The sequence below is a fragment of the Pyrgilauda ruficollis genome, unplaced genomic scaffold (genome assembly GCF_017590135.1).
Source record: "Pyrgilauda ruficollis isolate IOZ18807 unplaced genomic scaffold, ASM1759013v1 scaffold21, whole genome shotgun sequence".
NCBI lineage: Eukaryota > Metazoa > Chordata > Aves > Passeriformes > Passeridae > Pyrgilauda > Pyrgilauda ruficollis.
This window is the reverse complement of record NW_024520318.1, coordinates 10,857,829-10,876,009: the sequence shown is the minus strand read 5'-3', so window position 1 is coordinate 10,876,009 and position 18,181 is coordinate 10,857,829. Positions and strand designations below refer to the sequence as shown.

At 46.5% G+C, this 18,181-nt stretch overlaps 1 protein-coding gene across 1 annotated transcript; it reads left to right on the top strand.

Annotated features, from left to right (window-relative positions):
* The first annotated feature begins 13,379 nt into the window (after positions 1–13,379).
* On the top strand, positions 13,380–17,681 carry GMNC (geminin coiled-coil domain containing). Its single transcript, XM_041468007.1, has 5 exons — positions 13,380–13,394; positions 13,812–13,968; positions 14,059–14,144; positions 15,540–15,656; positions 17,037–17,681. Exons 1-5 carry the CDS (start codon positions 13,380–13,382, stop codon positions 17,679–17,681), a joined length of 1,020 nt encoding a protein of 339 aa, XP_041323941.1.
* Positions 17,682–18,181: the final 500 nt, after the last annotated feature.

The window sequence follows — 18,181 nt, the reverse complement described above, 5'->3', positions numbered from 1 at the left end:
ATATTATTTTTATTTCTTTCCTTAGGTATTTTTCTAAAAACAAAGGGCACCAAAACCTATAAACTGAAAGTGTTTATATTGCATATTAGATCACTGTCCATGCACACGAGCACTTGTTTAACACATGCTCCAGCAATAATATCTCAACTTTACAAATTCAGAGCCTGCTTAATCTCTGTTTAACTAATCCAAAGAGGGAATCCCTGTGTCCCCAGATGCTGCTCTGCCTTCATCCCAACAGGTGGGCTCTGGGCTCCTCTGTGGGTGTGATTATTGCTGACCAATTCCTTGCCTGTCTCCCAAGGCCATTCTCGTTCTGCAGGATGACTCATTAGCCCCGTCCCCGGCAGGGAGCTGACATCCAATTAACCAGCTGACAGTCCTCCAGTGCCTCCCTCTACTCCTCTAAGGCTCTGTTTACAAACACAGGCTGCTGTGCCCATAAAGGAGAGGAAGCTGAAAGTGCCCCTGCCAGGCCAGTTTGTTCAAAACGTTCAGAGCCCTTTAAACAATACTTTTGTAGGGTAAAGATCGGGCATATTGCGTGCAGCGGGATGCAAGTCACCCTAATGGCTGCGGCTGCATCCGCCGGGAAAGGGAGCAGCAACGCGTACTCAAACAGGAGCATCAGGACTCGGGGCCCAGCTGCAGCTGGGAAGCCAAAAGAAATTAGCAGATGGGGAAATATCACTGAATTCTATATGGGAAAGCACCTACAGTGTTCGTCCAGAGTGATGTCAAGGTCTCTCTGACAAAGAAATAAGCTTTTGAGTATAAAACCACAGGCGATGCAATTCCTGCACGAAGGAACGAGTCATTTTACCAACACACAGCAAAGAAGCTCCACACACTCGAGCAGGAACATGATGTTCCTTGCAGAGAACAAAGGTTTTCAGTTTGCAGGAACTCACTGCAGAATGCCTCTGCCTTTGAGCTGTATGTGTTGGTCTCATTCATCGGCACTGTGAGTTCTGCTTAGATTTTTTTTTCCCCTCTGGCCAACTCCAGAGAAAAAAGGTGCCCAGAAAACTATGATCATTGCTACTCAACTTCCACTTGGCACCAGCTAAAGCAAATAACTGTTCCTACTAAGTTACAGGTTTGCCTTGGCATAACAACTTCCAACTTCAGTCAGGAAAGCTTCTCCTAATTTGGCAGCTAGGAGATCTCCTCTGCAGCAAGTCTGACATTAGACTTCAAATTCACATGTTTCTGAGTATTTACTGTATTTTTGGGATTATGATCTACATCTTCATTTTCACCCCCAGCACCTTTTTGAGTTAGGTAAAAAACCACAAACTGATCCAGCCAGTTTCAAATCTTAGCCAAATTCAGTTGAATTTTTCATAACCACAGTCTCATCTTTTTAAATAACCTCCACTTGCTATAAACCAAGGCAGTAGCTGATTTTTGCAGTGAGGAATGACACTACCTCAAGAAGGTCTCTGCTCTAGTATACTGCATCTCTGGCTAAGAAACACAGCAGAGATGATCCCAAAAGAGATAGGGAAGCACCAAATCCTGGTTCTTCTTTCCTCCAAAGGTTTTTTGCACCATTCAGACATGCTTATAAAGTGTTATGCTGGGATTAAGTGCCCATTCCTTCAGATTTCCCCCTCTCACACTATTAGAGTGATAGAAGTAAGAATTTATTGAGAATTTAAGGCTGAACATTTAGTCTCTGTGCTTTTCTTTAATGTAACTATTCCTATTTGGTTACGCAGCAGGCAAAGATTTCAGCCAGAGAAGGTCCTCACAGGCAAACACAAAACAAGGCTGTGGCCAGAAATATACTGTAAGAGTAGATTTAATAGCCTGAGAATTTACCCCTCCACCTCCTCTAGATGACAGCTGACTAGAGATGAACATGTCAATACCCTGTACCTGTAGTACAAGTGACATCAGTGCTTCCAACCTGCAGCAGTGTAGCTCAACCAGATGAACTCAAACCATCTTCAGCAGCAATATGAAATCTCACAGGGACCGCTCACATTCTGGTCCTCAACTCACCTGCAGCATCCTCTCACAGGAGATGAGAAACAGATGAAGGACAGGCACTTATTTAGCCTCAAAAATAATTTCAGCTCTAACCAGCTAATCACAGCTGAAAGGACAGTCTCTGCTAAGAAGAGCTATTGCTTTGTCTGGGTGAATTATATTCCAAATTATTGTGTACAGATCAACTTTACCCATTAATTAGCTGCCCTAATTCATTCCATTATAGAGGCAACAATGATAATTGCCATGAACATTGTGGTGTGACACCAGAGCCACAAACCAGCCAGCACAGCAGAACCTGACAGAATGTGAGCCATGTGCCTCTGTCCCAGGCCCTGGGCTGTGCTCCAGCTGCAGCCTGATCATAGGAAAAGTAAGAGTTCTTTCCAAATTTAGATCACACTGCTCACAGTGGACTTGGCCCAGGCAAGTTTTTTTATGAAAAAACACAGAAATGGTGATTTCATGATCTCTCTAGCTTATCATGTCTGGGTTTTCTTTCTCTTTTTTTTTGCCTTGCTCTCATATCTAATTGAAATATAACTTCTCCCAGTTTTTGAATGCTTTCCCTGTGCATGTCTGAGTTGGTCTCTGTCTTCTCTATATACCCCCACAGCAGCAGAAAACTGCCATCAGATTCATTTAGCCCTCTTCTCCAAGCTAAGCAAGCCCAGCTCCCTCACCCTCACATTCTCCAGCCTCCTGACCAGCTTATTGGCCCTCCTGTTTGATTTTCCAGTTTGACAACAGCTTGCTTGCATTGTGAAGACCAAAACCACATGCAGTACCTCACATGCAGTTTGACCAGTGTCTAGTAGAGGTTACCAGCCATCTCCCTCAGCCTACTTGTGGCCTGACTGTGGTCTTGGCTAATGCACCCCAGCACACAGAGAGCCCCCTCTACCCACTTTTGCTTTGTCTAGGTAGTCATTAAATGAGCTACTTATTGGCTGTGTCAAATCACTAATCCCTGGAGTTCTTTTTGGCCTGTTATTGAAACTGTCTTCTTTCTACAGTCAGCATTTGCAGTTAAGTCTAAGAACCCTAAAATTGTTTTAAAAGTTTGAGCAGAAATAATCTCACTCTTTCCACAGACCATGTATGCCCACAAAAAACCAGTCTCTAACTACACTGCTTTGAATCCTGTGGCATAGACCAATTCACTTGTGAAAGACCAACAGATGGACGGAAAGAGACACCCTCCTCCCCCCTCCGGCTGGTATCAATTCCCATTAAAGACTCTCCTGTGTCCAGACTATGCATGCTGACCACTCAATGCAGGCAAAATTGCAATCCACCTTGATTAACTTCCTAACAAGTTCTTTGCACCTCCCTCCTTGTTCCTCTACCAGTCACACTCCTTCCCTCTAAAGTTTTCCTCTAATTAATTCCACATTAAGCACTGAAAGTCGGCAGGGTCCTCTCAGACAGCCCTTGTCCCTTTCTGTGCAGACCCTCCGGGTCCCCAGTGCTAAGCCCACTGGTAAAAAGCTGACATCTGTGCAGCAGCTCCCAGGCTGCACTTTCAGGTACAGCATGTGTTGCACCTTGAACTACCATCTCATTTCAGGCCCCACCATTGAGACCAATTAAGAACAGAGCATGCAAGGAGCTGACCGAGTGTCGCATGCTGGCTATAACCACAAGGACTTAGAGGCCCCAAATCTGTTATTACCAAGCTGTTCCTGACAGCAGCATGCTGCCTCCTAACAAAAAGAATAGATTAAGATCAATCAAGTCTCCCTCTGGCTTGTCAGTGGGACTTTGGACCACACCTTTCACCCAAAATTTCTCTCCTCTCCTGCTTCTGAACACCTAGGCAGCTCCAGGATAACAAGGTGGCTGCTGAGTCAAGTGTGAGCTGAACCATATGTTCATAATTAGTTAACTTCTTGCTTTATTGCTAGAAGCACTATCAATAAATCAGTGACAGCCCACAGTGGCCTTAGGAGATGCAACAAGCCACCCCCAGCCAGCACAGGGCCCTCCCCTCCACACGGGCAACTGGCCATATTTCATTCCAGCTGTGGCATTGTGCACTGAATTAACTTTATCCTCAATTTAGAAAGCCAGCATGAAATCAAGAGACCTGAGGGAAAGAATAAAGAGAAAGAAGAGGGAGGGAGGAGAGGGAGAAATCCTAGCAGGTCAACCCAAAAAAAACCCCCAAAAAAAGAGTGACCATCTACAGGGATGGTGCTGCTTAATCCATTGCTGCAAGGCTGGTTGCAGGCAGCACATTAATTAATAAGAGCCTTTCTGCCTGTTATTGCCTGGTGCTGCGATTTAAGGTTTCTTAGCACAAGCTGAAGGGGGAACTCAGTGATATAATTGTTTTTTAACCAGTCACTGTTAAGTTGCAGCCTAAACAGCAAGTAAAGCAGAGCAATAGGCAACAGTGGTGCCAGGACGAGTCTGGCTGGACACACCGCGAGCTCTCGAGGTGAGGGCGCTCACACAGAGCAGTGTTCAGCTTCAGCAAAGTGCTGTGACAGGTCAGCTATTCCCAGATCTGGGAACACACATGGGAACTGTCACACTGCTGGGTGTTAAGGCAGATTCCCTGTGGGCAGTGGAGAGTGCTGGAGGCTTCTACACAGCAACTCACAACACCTGAATCCAGAGCCTGCCCCTCCTATGGTCCTCACACCTCCATGTACTGCAAAGTTACACAGGCAACCTGAACATCACTCACAGCTAAATGCTGAAATGTCTGTAGTTAACTCATCCTGGGATCGTTCTGCCTGCCTGGATGTTTAACTGAAACACAGCCTGAGCTCGCAGTGCTCCCACTGGCAACTTTTATCTGGTTGAAAATGCACCTGAAAAGGTCATTGTCATCAGTGCTATCATCCTCCTGGAGACAATGGAATTTTGGAAATGCAGCACAAAATAATTCCTTTCCCCCATGTTGCTCAGTCTCCCCCATCCTCAAAACTTAAATCCAGCTATAAGATCCTAAGTGAAGGCTTCCTGATTTATTCAGCCGAACCTTCTTGCTGTGCCCTGGTGGGAGCAGAGGAAGAGATGCTAGCAAGCCCTCTAGTGTCCACCTGCAACATCCTTCTATAAAACATCCCAGCGTCCAGGAGTGCATGAAAACCAAAACATTCTCAGCAATAAGCTAACCCTCCAAATTCATTATACCAAATCACATCTTTCAAAGAATAAAGTCTATAATTAGTGTTACTCTTGAAATAAAACTGACAGCAATTACAGAGGGCTATTCCTCAGTAAGAACATCTACCATAGTACCTTCCTCATCACACATTTAGGATAAACAAAGCAATAAAAGCAAGTTATTGAAGGGTGCTTTATGGGCTGGCAGCCAACCCAGAATGGAGCAATGTAGGATCTTTCAGTTTCACAGTGAAGTATTTTGTCCCAGGGAGCCCCACTCCTTTGTGCCCAAGGGACCAAGGGTGCTTGCCCAGACTCTTCTTTGTAGATTTGTATTTCCTGGGTGCTGGAGATTACAGAAAGGTCTAACCCTGTCCTTGAACATAAAACTCTCTTAAAATGTGTGGAATTGCAAAACAACATCCAACAACTAATAGCTGATAATCACAGATTAAATTAGTTCAGTTCAGTTCAAATTAAGCTACAATTTTTCCCTAAGGTGGAGGTCAGCAAACACTGACCAGAGCCAACAAGGTCCCCATGTGCATGTCAGGAGTCTGCTGAGCTTCAGTGCTGGCCAGGGATGACAGACCACTCATTGCAGCTTCTTTGGGTGGCAAGAGGTCTCATTTCTGTCTGACTAGAAAGAAGGAGATGATACAGACTCCACATGAGCTTCTGGGCAGCTCAATAGCTGCCATTTAAGTCTCTGTTCCTTCCAGTCACTTCAGGAGACTCGGACACAAGAATCTGGAGCCAGAAGAACATCTCCCCTCCAAAACCTGCTCGGTTGCACTGTACTAACCTTTTCTTTCTTTCCCTGCTGTACTATTACAGTTTGCAATGGAATTGCAAAATTACAGTAAGGCATGGATGAATCCTGCTCTCTTATCCAGGAGCAGTTAAAAACCAAATACTTCTCTTGTTTCTTATTCACTCTCAGGCCTTTTTACATCGCTTTGGCACAGTATGAGGCTGCCAAATGGATACAAACCTCCCCCCACCCCTTTCTCCTCCAGGATAGCATAAAATATAACCAGACCTAAAAAAATCCTGTCTGCAGTTATTATCCACTGCACATCATTCCTACAAGGGAAGTCATGCTGCCATTGAAGTGTGTAAACTTTTGGTTAAAATTAAATTTCAGCAAAAATTCAGGGAAAAAAAAGCAGCTCTGATGTGTTTTGAATGGAATTCTTTTAAAAGGCCTTGGGATTTGGAAGACATTTACTCTTTTAATCCATTATATCAAAATAATTGACAAAATCACAATGAAACATTTTGTTCCTTCCTAAAAACAAAAACCAAAGAGGGGAAAGAAAAAAATCTCTCACAGAGAATTAAAAAGCATTCAGGTTTCATTCCAACGAGCTGGGCGTCAGGACCTCGGCATTCTTCGAGAAAAGAGATTATTGTCTCCAGCCAGCCCTGGTATAAGCCTGTAAAATCCTCTGCCAATCTTTTAGATGAATTACCAGCCAACTAATTCCTTTTCATCACCAGTTCATCGAACACTACCTGCACGGACTAGGAGCTGGAAATTTTGTGTATACAGACAGAGCTGTTTTACTAGGCTATCTCCCCCGTGACTTATTGCTTTAACTCAGCCTTTGAAAAGTATGCACAAAAACCCTGACATCTTTCTCAGCTCATGACAACAACATCCTTCACCTTCTGACCTCCAACACATTTACACACGTCCTAGAATCTTTCTTTCATTATTGATTAGGGAAGGCAATGCCATACAGCTCTGCAATGAAGAGATGCCCTCACACATATTTACTCAGATCAGAGATCTCTGCCAAACATCCCAACTGCCAGCCAAGAATGGAAAGTGCCCAGCTCTGCACCCAAAGCAAGATGGAGAGAAGCCAGACTGCCAACTCCTGAGCCAGAGCCAAGAGGAAAAGCACTGTTCAGTAGGTGAAGCCCAGTACATTGGGCTGGCAGCACCGTTCACACAGGAGGAGCTCACAGGCCAGGTTAGAAGCAGGCAGATGCACACATCAGTGGATGATTAGACACGAGGACTCAGTCAGCTCTGCATCTGGTCCCATGAAAATTCATCCTAATTTGGACTAAACCTGTGAGCTAAGCTTTTCTGGCATGTCTCCCTGCAAAATAGTTTGAGTTCAATACAAAACACCATGGAGAAAAACATGGCTTTTTAGCACACAGCTCTTTCTCTTGCAGGCGCAACAATTTCCCCCAAACCACGATGGTCAACACTCTGAGCACACTCAAGAAAAACTGTTTCTGCCATCTGTTATTTAACCCTGGGACTACCTCAGGGTTTTTGTTTGCACTGCTGAATCACTTTGTATGGTGTAAAGGTTACTTAGCTGCAGCATGGCAGCTCAGTGCAGTGGGAACCTCTGGAATGAGGGACATGGACAGCAGCAGCATGCTGCTGATGCCAGCCAAGAACAGGCTTTGCTTCCATAACTACATCATAGTTTATATTAAAACTCCCATCCAATTAATTCCCAAACGTGACAAAAAATTATCAGTTCACAATTAATTTGCTCTTCTGGAGCCAATTGGTCTCAGCCAAGAACAAAGGAACTCATTTGGCCAGGGGCTACATGAGGACATGTTTTATTGCAGAAATGTGAAATCTAAGCAGACACACCAGACCTGACTTATAGATGAGGAACTGAAACAAAGATGCAGAGACTGACTTAGGTGTATACCATAAATGGGTGATCTGAAGTTTCAGAAACTTCATAAAACTATACAACATCAGACCGAACATGTTTCTCTTCCACAAACCAATCAGACTGGCAACAGTAACAAATTCTCACCTCCAGTTTTCAGAAGAACCCATCAGCTCATCAAAAGCCAGCCCTAAGATCAGGATCACAGGGTTCTTTTATGATACAATTCCAGCCAAAGGAAAGGGCAAGAAACAATAAAGGCATAAAATAGAGCCTGGGATGACTTCTGAGAGAACATGTCCATAGGATACTAAACAAGTGCAATTAATGTCCTCCTCTGGCAAAAGATCAACATACCCAGAATTAATGAAAGCATTCAAAAGAAAAAACAAGAATCATAAAACTCATTATGTTTTTATCCTCTCATTCTCAATGACATGCTGCAAGCAGTGAATTCTGTAAGCATATTCTGCTCATAAAACTTGCACTTTTTCCATTTGCCTTTCCATTTCAGGGAAACCTCATACCTGTACCTGAGGTTACAATCAAGTGCAATCTAGAGGACTGCTTCTCAGATGGCTGGCAAACAGAAAAACAATTGCACAAATCCAGACAAACACAGCATTGATTGTTGTTTATAACACATCAAATGACGTACAGGGCAAACCAGAAAAAGCTAAAGCCACAAATGTCAGGTTGGAAATTGGAGTGAAATTCTGAACAGTAAAAAGCAGCACCAGAATCACAACAGCAAGTCTCTCACATAAAAGTGCCATTATCTAGAAATCTTTAGAAAGATTTCTATCTTTCTATCTTTTGAAAACCTTCAACTTTTTCAGATAAATTCCATCCTCTAGTCACTGACTTACCACTCTTGCTGTGAGAAACTGCAGGTAAACCCAGAAAGGTGTTTTGCAGTTTTTCCATCTTTTTTCTTCATTCTAAACACTTGTGGAACTCCACAGTGCCAAGAAATATCAACACGGGAGAGCTGGAGCCCAATAGCACCGAAGACTCAGTTTGACTTAACTGCATTTTACAGACAATAAAGCCCACAGGTGTATTCACTGCCACCTGACAGTGATTTCAAGACTAGTAACAAGGGTGAGAGAGTCATGAGAAAGGTAAAGGCTGCCCTAAAATATAGCAGGAAGATATAAAAGAGAAAGATTTCTCCAAGCTTTTCTCTAAACTATGGTGTGTTACACAGCAACTTGAGTAATGTTGGTCATCCATCTGAGAAACAGGTTAATATCAGCTGGAATATTTTCAGAGATGGGTTCCTAAGATTAGGGAAAGACTGTAAAAGAACCTGCCTTCTTTGACCTAAAGAAAAAGACAATGTGTGATAGTGCTTTGCAAAGACATCAAGGCTAAACACTGGAGAGGGAGATGAAGTGTCTAAACTAGAGCAAGAGTTTGGCACAAGGACAAAAGGGATTATACCTACTATGAATACATTCAGCCTGGAAACTAGAAAGTGTCCAGCCATCAGAGCTCAGAGTACGAGGTAGCCTCACAGTGGGAATAACATAAGGAAAATAACCTAATTAGTTTTAAGAGCGAGATTGAAAAGTTTAAGAATGTCTCAACAGCAGGGGACTGGATTTGGGAAGTGCCTTTTAGTCCTGCGTTCAAGGAGGAAGACTGATCAGAAAAACAGCCAGAACCTGGATCTGCATAAACTCCCTTTCAAAAGCATTTTTGCAATTCAGTCTCATCAGGTTTAATTTCTCACACCTTTGATTCACAAACATGATCAGAGATTCATGCAAGTGTCAGGTACCTGTGTGTACCTGTCTATAGGTTACTATCCTGAGTTATAAGTGAGCCCTTGTTTTGTCACTGGTTCACTTAACCACTCTTCACACGGATAAAGAAGCACTGTAACAGTAACATAGAAGGACAAGTAAAGAGGATTTGGGGTGGGTTTGGACACCAGTGCAAGTGTCAGCACACAAAGTAACCCATACTGTAACTGTTGTAAACCTGGTATAAAACTTGTATTAAACTATCTGTATTATTTTCCTCTCTGTACCATTCCTTCTGAGAGCCCATTCACTATGATGCAAATGCAACCTTCAGGCCATTTTTACATGAAAAAGGGATAAACCAGAAAAAAGTTGGGAGTTTTTTTGTGTTTTTGGGGTTTTTTTTTTTTTTTTTTTTTTTTTTTTTTTTTTGGGTTTTTTTTTTAATATAATTCTGAAGGATTATCTTCACCACTGTTGTATAAACAAGAAAAAAATCATAGAAATTACAAAACAAAATATAGGTACAAAGAACAGACAGTAATTAACACACTGCAATACGCTTAAATGTGTGTTCCCAGAACTTCAGAAAAGAGCTGCTATGACAAAGTGAAATCCCCACTGAAGCAATATTGTAGTCTTTTCCCCCAGAACTTTATTCCCAATTAAAGAGGTCCATCACTAAGTGCAATAAGCAGTAAAAGCTCCAGATGAAGAGGAAAATTAGCAGATGACTGTTACTTAGTTTTGTTTTACCCCCACACATCAATGTGATTACTACTGTGGCATCAACCTCTTCCATCATCGTAGGTGATCATCCATGCACCATTTTGCAAAATGAGGTGTTTTTCTCCCACAACAGCATTTTTCTTTCTTTGGCAGTCACCCAAAAGGTATCTCCCCAAACCTACCAAGGTTCTGCTTGGTTGTCTTTTACCCACTACCAGCTCTCACTCCCCAGCATAGCAGCCTCGGTGGGTGGACCTGAATTCCCTGAGCTCAGAAAGCCAAGCACTGCCAGCCCCGAGCCAACACCGCGCCGGCAGCGCAGACCCAACAGTGGCTTTCGGGTTCCTGTGAGATGTCTCTAGACAGGGAGAATCCACACACCGCCTGGGCAGCTCTTCCAGTGCCTGCCTCAATGGAGAGTTCTTCCAGATGTTGAGGTGAAGCTTCTTGTGTTCTAGTTTATGGCCATTGTTCCTCTCCTGTCACTGGGGCACCACTGAAAAGAGTCTGGCACCTGTCTCTTGACCCTCACCTTTGAGATATTGATATGCATTAATAAGATCCCCAAAGGAGATCAGTCAGTCTCTCCTCATAACACAGCTGCTCCAACCCCCAGTTATCCCCTGGATGTGCTGTTCATCCACCCGGCTCTCCGCTCCCTGCTGCTGCCCGGACACACGAGCCGCGCGGTGGCCCGGGGCCACATGGGGAGCACTCCCTGCGCAGGGCGTCCCTGCTCTTCACCCGCTGCAGGCTCCTCTGCGCCCGCCTCACCCCCTCCGGGGCCAGGCGGGCACCCCCGAGCTGCCTGGAGCCGGGCCCCGGGAGCGGGGCAGTCCGGGCCCTCACCACAGAGCGCGGCTCCCCCCGCCGCCATCGGCGCGGGCTGATGACGCCATCTTGGGCAGCCCCAACATGGCCGCGGTTCGGGCTGCTCCGGGCCGGCGCTGCGGGGCCCGGCGGGATCCACGGGGTGTTCGCCTTTCGCGCGGGGCTGCTGAGGGCTCCTCCAGCCTGCCCGCCCCGGCACGTCTCCTCTCCCGGCTTCACCCGCCTCCGCCGGGCCATTACCCAGCGCGCTGCCGCCCGCGGGGCCCCAGAGCAGCGGTGCTTGCCCGGGATGTGCCCGGTGTGAGGGAGCCGCCGGTGCCACAGCGCCCTGCGGCACCTCAGCGGTGGGCAGCGGGGCCAGAGCCGGCCGAGGGGCTGCGCCGGGCCCTGGCGCGGTTTGGGCGAGTGTCACACAGCTGCAGTTCCTTGGTAGCCAACAGAGACCCAGCCGTGCAGAGGGGTTGGCATCTGAAGGGAGTGGGTTATCACAGCAGTTATCAAATGTGCTGGGCTGCGGGTTAAGAAACGTAAAGTGTGACCCCAAACACTGTAGGCTGAGTGAGAGAGTGTGAGGCCTTTCTAAAATGCTTCTATTGGAAAAAAAAAAAAAAAAAAAGAAAAAAAAAGGCAGGAGATGGCAGGGGTTTAATTTGGTATAACTGCCAGTTTACCTTGGCCACCAACCTAGGAAAATAGGCAGTAATAAAAGAATGGAAGGCAAATGGCCTTCTTGGTTTGTCCCTCAGGTATTGTCCCTGAGGCTTGCTGATGGGGGAACAGCACTGAGCATCCTGCAGGGGAGAAATGAAAGACCATCCCATATGCCAGCATGGCCTGCCCTTGGCCCAGCCTCATCCTGGCTGGCTGCAGACAGGTTGGGATAGCACCTGGAACAGCCCTTGCCATGGCAGAGACAGGATCCTGGCAGAACAACTGCTCTGCTATTGGCTTTATTCCCACCATCCCCTATGCTATTCAAAGGCAGACCCTCAGTGAAGATTGATTTTTTTTTTTTTTTGTTCCCCTCTGGGAGAATCTCAAGTTTATCCATGGATTTTGATCACTACATAAATCTGATACGAATCAGAAGTGACTATATGGAGACAATCTCTGCCTTTCACACACCTGTCCATAGCTTTTGCAACATTATGGTAGTAAATCCTTTATGATAAAAAATCTTTTACCACTGCCACATTTATATCCTAAGATCTTCTGGAAGTCTGGGGCTTGATGGAAAACATTCTTGATATAGTGAGACATTTGCAGGAGCTTGTCCTTGCAGACTCTGTTGTTCTGAAACCTGCACTTTCCTTCTTAGAACTGTCCACAGAAGTGCTCTGAATCATATTTGCTTCTACACACCTCTGAGAAGCTGGGCAAAACCCACTCCGTCAGCCAGGCAGGTTGGACAGACTTGTTTCTTCCTGCTGGATTTTACTGCAAACTGCAAACAAGTCTTCAAAATAAAACAAAAAACAAAACTCGCCAGCAACACCAGCAGCCTTATTCTGAACATGTGGGATGCTTCCCTGCATGCCTGTTCATTTCCTGGAGTGAAACTCAGACGCACCAGTTCACTGCTGCCCTGAAGTGTGTGGAAGCTTTTTTTTCCTTCTCCCTCCTTTTCTTTTCCCTCCTTCCTTGTGTTGATTTGTGGGACCAGAATGACTTTGATTTCAGCAAGTTTGCTGTTTATTCACGTCACAAGTTTGACAGCTTTACACCAAATCAGATTGCTGGGTTTCAGGAGAGCTCTGAGGCGTCACTGGGAGCTCCTTTAGATTAAACTCGCCTCCCCGGTCTCCCCCCTCTCCCCCTCCTTCAGAGCCATTTAAACCTCTCTGGGGCTTTAACAGAAACGTGCTCCCAAGACCTGCATTTCATTCTGCCACTAATATGGTAAGTGCTCTTTGCATTTCTCTCGACCTCGAGGCAGAGGAGGAGAAGCTGGTCTCTCCCTTGGGGGAGTGCAATAGATTTTGTGCCCTCTTAAGATGGGAAAGAAAGAGGGCTCTTCTCTACCTGCCAGTGCAGTCTCTGCTGCTGTGCCTTCCCATGGGTGGACAGACTCCCTGACTGAGACTCCAAGTTCTGCCTTTACCTTCCTTGCAGAGATTTAGAGTTGCTGCAGATGAGGCTTATTTGGAGGAGGGAGAAGGGGTGAATCCAGAGACAACCCCAGGCTCTGCGGTCTGGGACTCCTGCAGAACTGCAGGGGCAGAAGAGAGTGCGAGCAGCCAGGAGGTGACTCTGCTGGCTCTGTGCTGCTGCTTTGCAGCTGAGTCGAACACCCATGGTGGCAGCAACGGTCTGGCCAAGGACAGCACTGGACCCCCCTTCACCCTAAACCCACTCAGAACCGTAGCATTTCCCAAGGGTTTGCAGGAAACGGAGCCGCCTCCCTGGCACAGCTGTGCTCGGAGCCCCAGCGCTGCGGGGGCTGGCGGGGCGGCACTGGCCGCGCTCGGCGCACGGAGCGGTGCCACCGGGAAAGCGGGGAGCGGGCACCGGGTCAGGGCTGGGCGCTGCCTCGGCGGCCGGCGGCGCCTGGCAGGGGCGGCGGGGCTGCCCCGCGGCAGCACCTGAGCACAGCCCGGCCGGGACAGCAGCGGGGACAGCGCTGTCCCGCCGGGGCGCTTCTGCCGGGGCGCGGCGGGCCGGGCTGGCACGCTTCTCCTCGGGGCCCCGCCGAGCGCCCCATCGCCTCGGCCCCTTCCCTCCGCAGAGCGCCGGCCGGCCGTGCCCGGAGCCGGACTTCGCCGGGAGCTCGGGCAGCGCCTGCCCCTGGTCCGCCCCCGCCGGGGTTTCCAAGGAGACCTGGGCCGCCGTCTGCGCCGCGGAGCCGCCGCACAGCCAGGGCCGGCGGGAGGCTCAGCCGCCGGGTGAGTGCTCAGCTGCCGCCGGCAGCGGCCGCGTCCCCAGCCGCGCTGCGAGCCCTGCGGGGCCGGGATAACTCTCGCTGTCGTCCGCAGGCCAGTTCTACGGCCCGCAGCTCGGTGCCCAGGACGCGGCGTGGCCGGGAGACCAGCTGTCCTCCCAGCTCTACAGAAACAAGCAGGTAAAGGCTCCGCACCCTCCAGCACCCCCGGGTTCACCCCACGAGGCTCCCGAACTTTGTGTCACGTATTGCATCTTCTGGGTTGGCTTATGGCATGTCTCCCTGTCACTGGCACGGATGTCTGAACCGACATAAAACTGTTGTTCCTTGCTTGACGTATCTGTCTCCCCCATGTTGTCCTGTGAGGTTGGACCACCTGTGGTGGGATTCCCTATCCATTCCTCCCCTCTTGCATCATATTGCCACAGCAGCCTTGGCACTAAAGAAAACCAGGAGCATGAACAGGGGGGCCTCAGGCTCTGGTGATGCTGTTGGCTAAAAATACATAGTGTGTGTCCTCCTGATTCCACCAGGTTTAACTTAATGGGAAATGATTCCACCAGAATTACCTAATTACATGGAAGATCAACTGTTCTGGCCAACAGGTTTTCCTTGTCACTTTATTTTCTCTTATATTTCATTTTTTTGTAAATCCCAACAAGAGACAGGAGAAACTGAACTGTCTTCAATGAAGGAACTCCAGTTTGATGACTGATCAAGTACTTGGAATGACGTTTTGACACAGTCAAGTCAGTGAAAATTCAGATATTATCTTAAAGGGCCCTGGAATCAAATCATAGTTCCAGATGTCAGTGTACTTCTTTCTTTGGCTTTGCCTCAGTCATTTAAGTCTGTTTTTGACAAAGCCTATGCTCAGAAGATGCTTGTGGTCCTTGGCAGAAGATTCTTTGTCCTACTAAAGAAGTCTCCAGAGCTCTGATGAGGAGCCAAAAATCTATCTGTAAACACTCAGAAAGTGTTTCCCTTGGAAAAGTGTTAGGTGTCTGCCATTCCTGTTCAGTTTTTGAGACCAGGGATTATCTCAACTCTGTATATGTACCAGGGCTGGCACAGTAGGGTCCAGAATTGAAGAGATCACTGAATGCTACTTTATCATAAAGAAGGGCAACTGCATCTCGCTTCTGCACTCTACCCCCATAAATTGTTAGTTTGCAACTTCTCCTCCTTTTTTTTCCCACCAGCCAGGTATAAAAGGGAAGGAGAGGGCAAAGGGATGTTTGCTGTGGCTCAAGAGGAGATCCTGAAGCTGCTGTCATGCCCGTGACCATTTCTGGCTGCTCACAGGGCTACTTGTAATTAATTTCTATTATTATTCTGCGGTTGCAGGTTTTTTCAGAGTAATCTTTTCAAACACTCACTTAAAGATTAAAGGAAGTCAAAAGTGAAAACTGAACAGTCATGCCACTTAGAGTTATAGAAACAAGAGGCTGGAGGGGGTGGGTTGAGCTCACAAAGCAAACACCCCGATCATCAAATCCAAGCAGCTTGTACCAGAGGGCAATTGCTATTAAGTTACAGAGTCAACATCTATTCATCAATATCTCTATTCCACAGCTTCAAGATACTTTGCTTCAGAAGGAAGAGGAACTTGCTAGGTTACATGAAGAAAATAATAACCTCCGACAATACCTGAATTCTGCCCTGATTAAGTGTTTGGAAGAAAAAGCCAAGGTATTGTGTTCAAACCTGTCATACAAATGTGTGCAGAAGGAACAGGTTGATTTGGTACATGCCAGTAAAATATATGGAAAATCTAAGAGTGTAGACAAGCTGCAGTGGAACTCACACTCACATTTAAATTCACAAAGGTGACAGTTTTCTCCAGGAATGATATCTCAGGTTCTGACTGTGGAGACAGTGTAGCACCTGAGATAATTAAGTTTAATTTATTAGTTAGCTATAAGTAAGATAAGATTATATAGTCAAGGTAAAATTATTCCCTCTAATGCCTTTTTTCAGTAAAAAGTTCATATTTGAATATATATATTTTGAATGTCTCTCTTTTTTCAATAATCCCTTTGATAAGTATTTTTTTCCAGTTTATTAATTAAAAAGTGGTGGGGGGTTTTTTAATGGTGAAATACAAAATTAAACATTTCGGGTTGGATGAAGCATTCTGTTAAACTAAGTAAGAAAGGTTGTTTTTTTAACATTTGAATTCTTTGTCTCTCACCTAAACAAAAATAAAGAAAATAATTCTTTCTTGTCAGCTTAAAGACATTTTTTGCTATTCCAACTAATAGCACATTAGTTGGAATAGCACATTAATTTTACTGTTGCCCATGAAACTGAACTATTGATTATTTGCTCAACTCTGTGGATTGGGCATGAGGTAAAAATAACTGTAGGACATAGGAGACTTTCCTTTTCCATCCTGTTGATGAGTTGATAGCACGTTGTCCTTCCCATGGCCAGACCTGGCTCCTGGCAGTAGAAAAGGTCTCCTTCACTGGGCACAGTGGCCGCCCCGTGTCATGTGGAGAAGGGTCTGGTGTGGTGTAGTGAATTCATGACTTGGTGGGGAGCTTCCTTGTTTATTCTTGCCTTCATTTGGCCATAGCTGGATGCCTGAAGGGCCCTTGTCCTGGGATAATGACAACTGAGGTGAATTGGTGAATGCAGTGCCACTCAGGCTGCTGCTCTGAGCACTGCCTTGTCAGGATCACCCTGTTGCAGCAAAAGTTACCTTTGGTAACACCTCTCTTTGTCAGGCTGCCACTTTGCCCCCCATGCCCTGCTCACCTGCAGAGCGCTGCTGGCACAGAGGCAGGTGGCAGCCAGGGCTGGGAATGCCATCAAAGCAGGTCTTATTGACATGGCCACACTCTTCTCTTTCAGGAACAGGGTTGTTGCAGACACTGTGAAGATACGAAAGAGTTGGTCATACCCATATGTTTAAGCAGAGGTGGGGGGGAAAAGTCTCTGTAAGGACAGTAGTAATCAAGTAGGAACCATCTTGTGCATCTGAGGTCAGAAACATGATGCCTTCAGGTATCTAGAAATTCAAATTTTAATCCTCCATCTCCCTTGTTGTTTTGGTTTTTTTAATAGAAACTACTGTCTGGCCATGGGCAAAAAACCTGTCCTATCCTCAAAAGTGCCAAGAGGAGATTAAAAGAGGACCACTTCTTTGTTCCTCAAGAAACTCCTCATGCCTCCAAAGCTAGAAGAAACCTCTTCAATGAATTTACTGCCTGTGAAGAGCAAGCCAGCCCTGCTGTGGACAGCTGGGTCTTGCAGACTTTAGGATTAAAAGATGTGAACACCATTGATGAAGCTTCAGCTAACTACAGTGCCCTATCCCCAGACCTTGGAAAAGACACGTACTGCCTGAGCCCTGGGGGAGCAGTAGACTATGAGCACAGGGAAGGAGCAGCAGCAGTGTTTAGCTGCAGCCATGTGCCTCCAGCCAGCAGCAGCACCCATCCCTGCAGCGAGGATTCTCCCTTTCTTCCTCAATTTCCTTCAGCACCATGCATCTCCTCACCTGTGCCAAGTGTTTCCTCCGTCCCAGCCTATGGGTTGCCTTATTTGACTGGTGGTTTGTCACCCAACAAAACAGAAGTGGCCTTCACAACATCCCTGAGTCCCCACCGCAATGTGAGAACGCACAGCTTCCATCAAGGACAGGCCTTTGTGCGCAGGGACGACGATGGAGGGTGGAGATTCACCTGGGTGCCCAAACAGGCTGAATGATGCACCTGATCAAGGGTCAGCCATAGAGGATGTAGGAGTCACACTTCACCTCCTGCATCAGACAGGTCCAGGCAGAAAAAAGGACCCCTTTTGGGCTGCTTTAAGTGCTACTCTGTCACTAACCCACTCCTCATTCCCTCCCAGATGTGACTCCAGATTACACTTGGACAATTTTCTGCCCCAGGTGTTCAAACTGGATTCTTTTCTCTTGTGCCTGTGTTGAGATACCTGCTTTTACTTGTTTCCTGGGGTTTTGTCATCAGTTCTGCCTTGTTACTGGTGGTTTCCAGGCTGGAGGGCTTTCACCTTTGATGATCACTTTCACATGCACCAAACGAGAAAGCACTGTGGGAATACACCTCTCTTGCTTTGGAAATAGCACCTGTCTCACAGATACCCAAAGATAACAAAGGAGGCATAGGTTGGAGGCTGAGGATCAGCAGTTTCTAAGTGATTTATGTCTCTCTTGACTACACAGATAGCCTTGGATTTAACAAGCA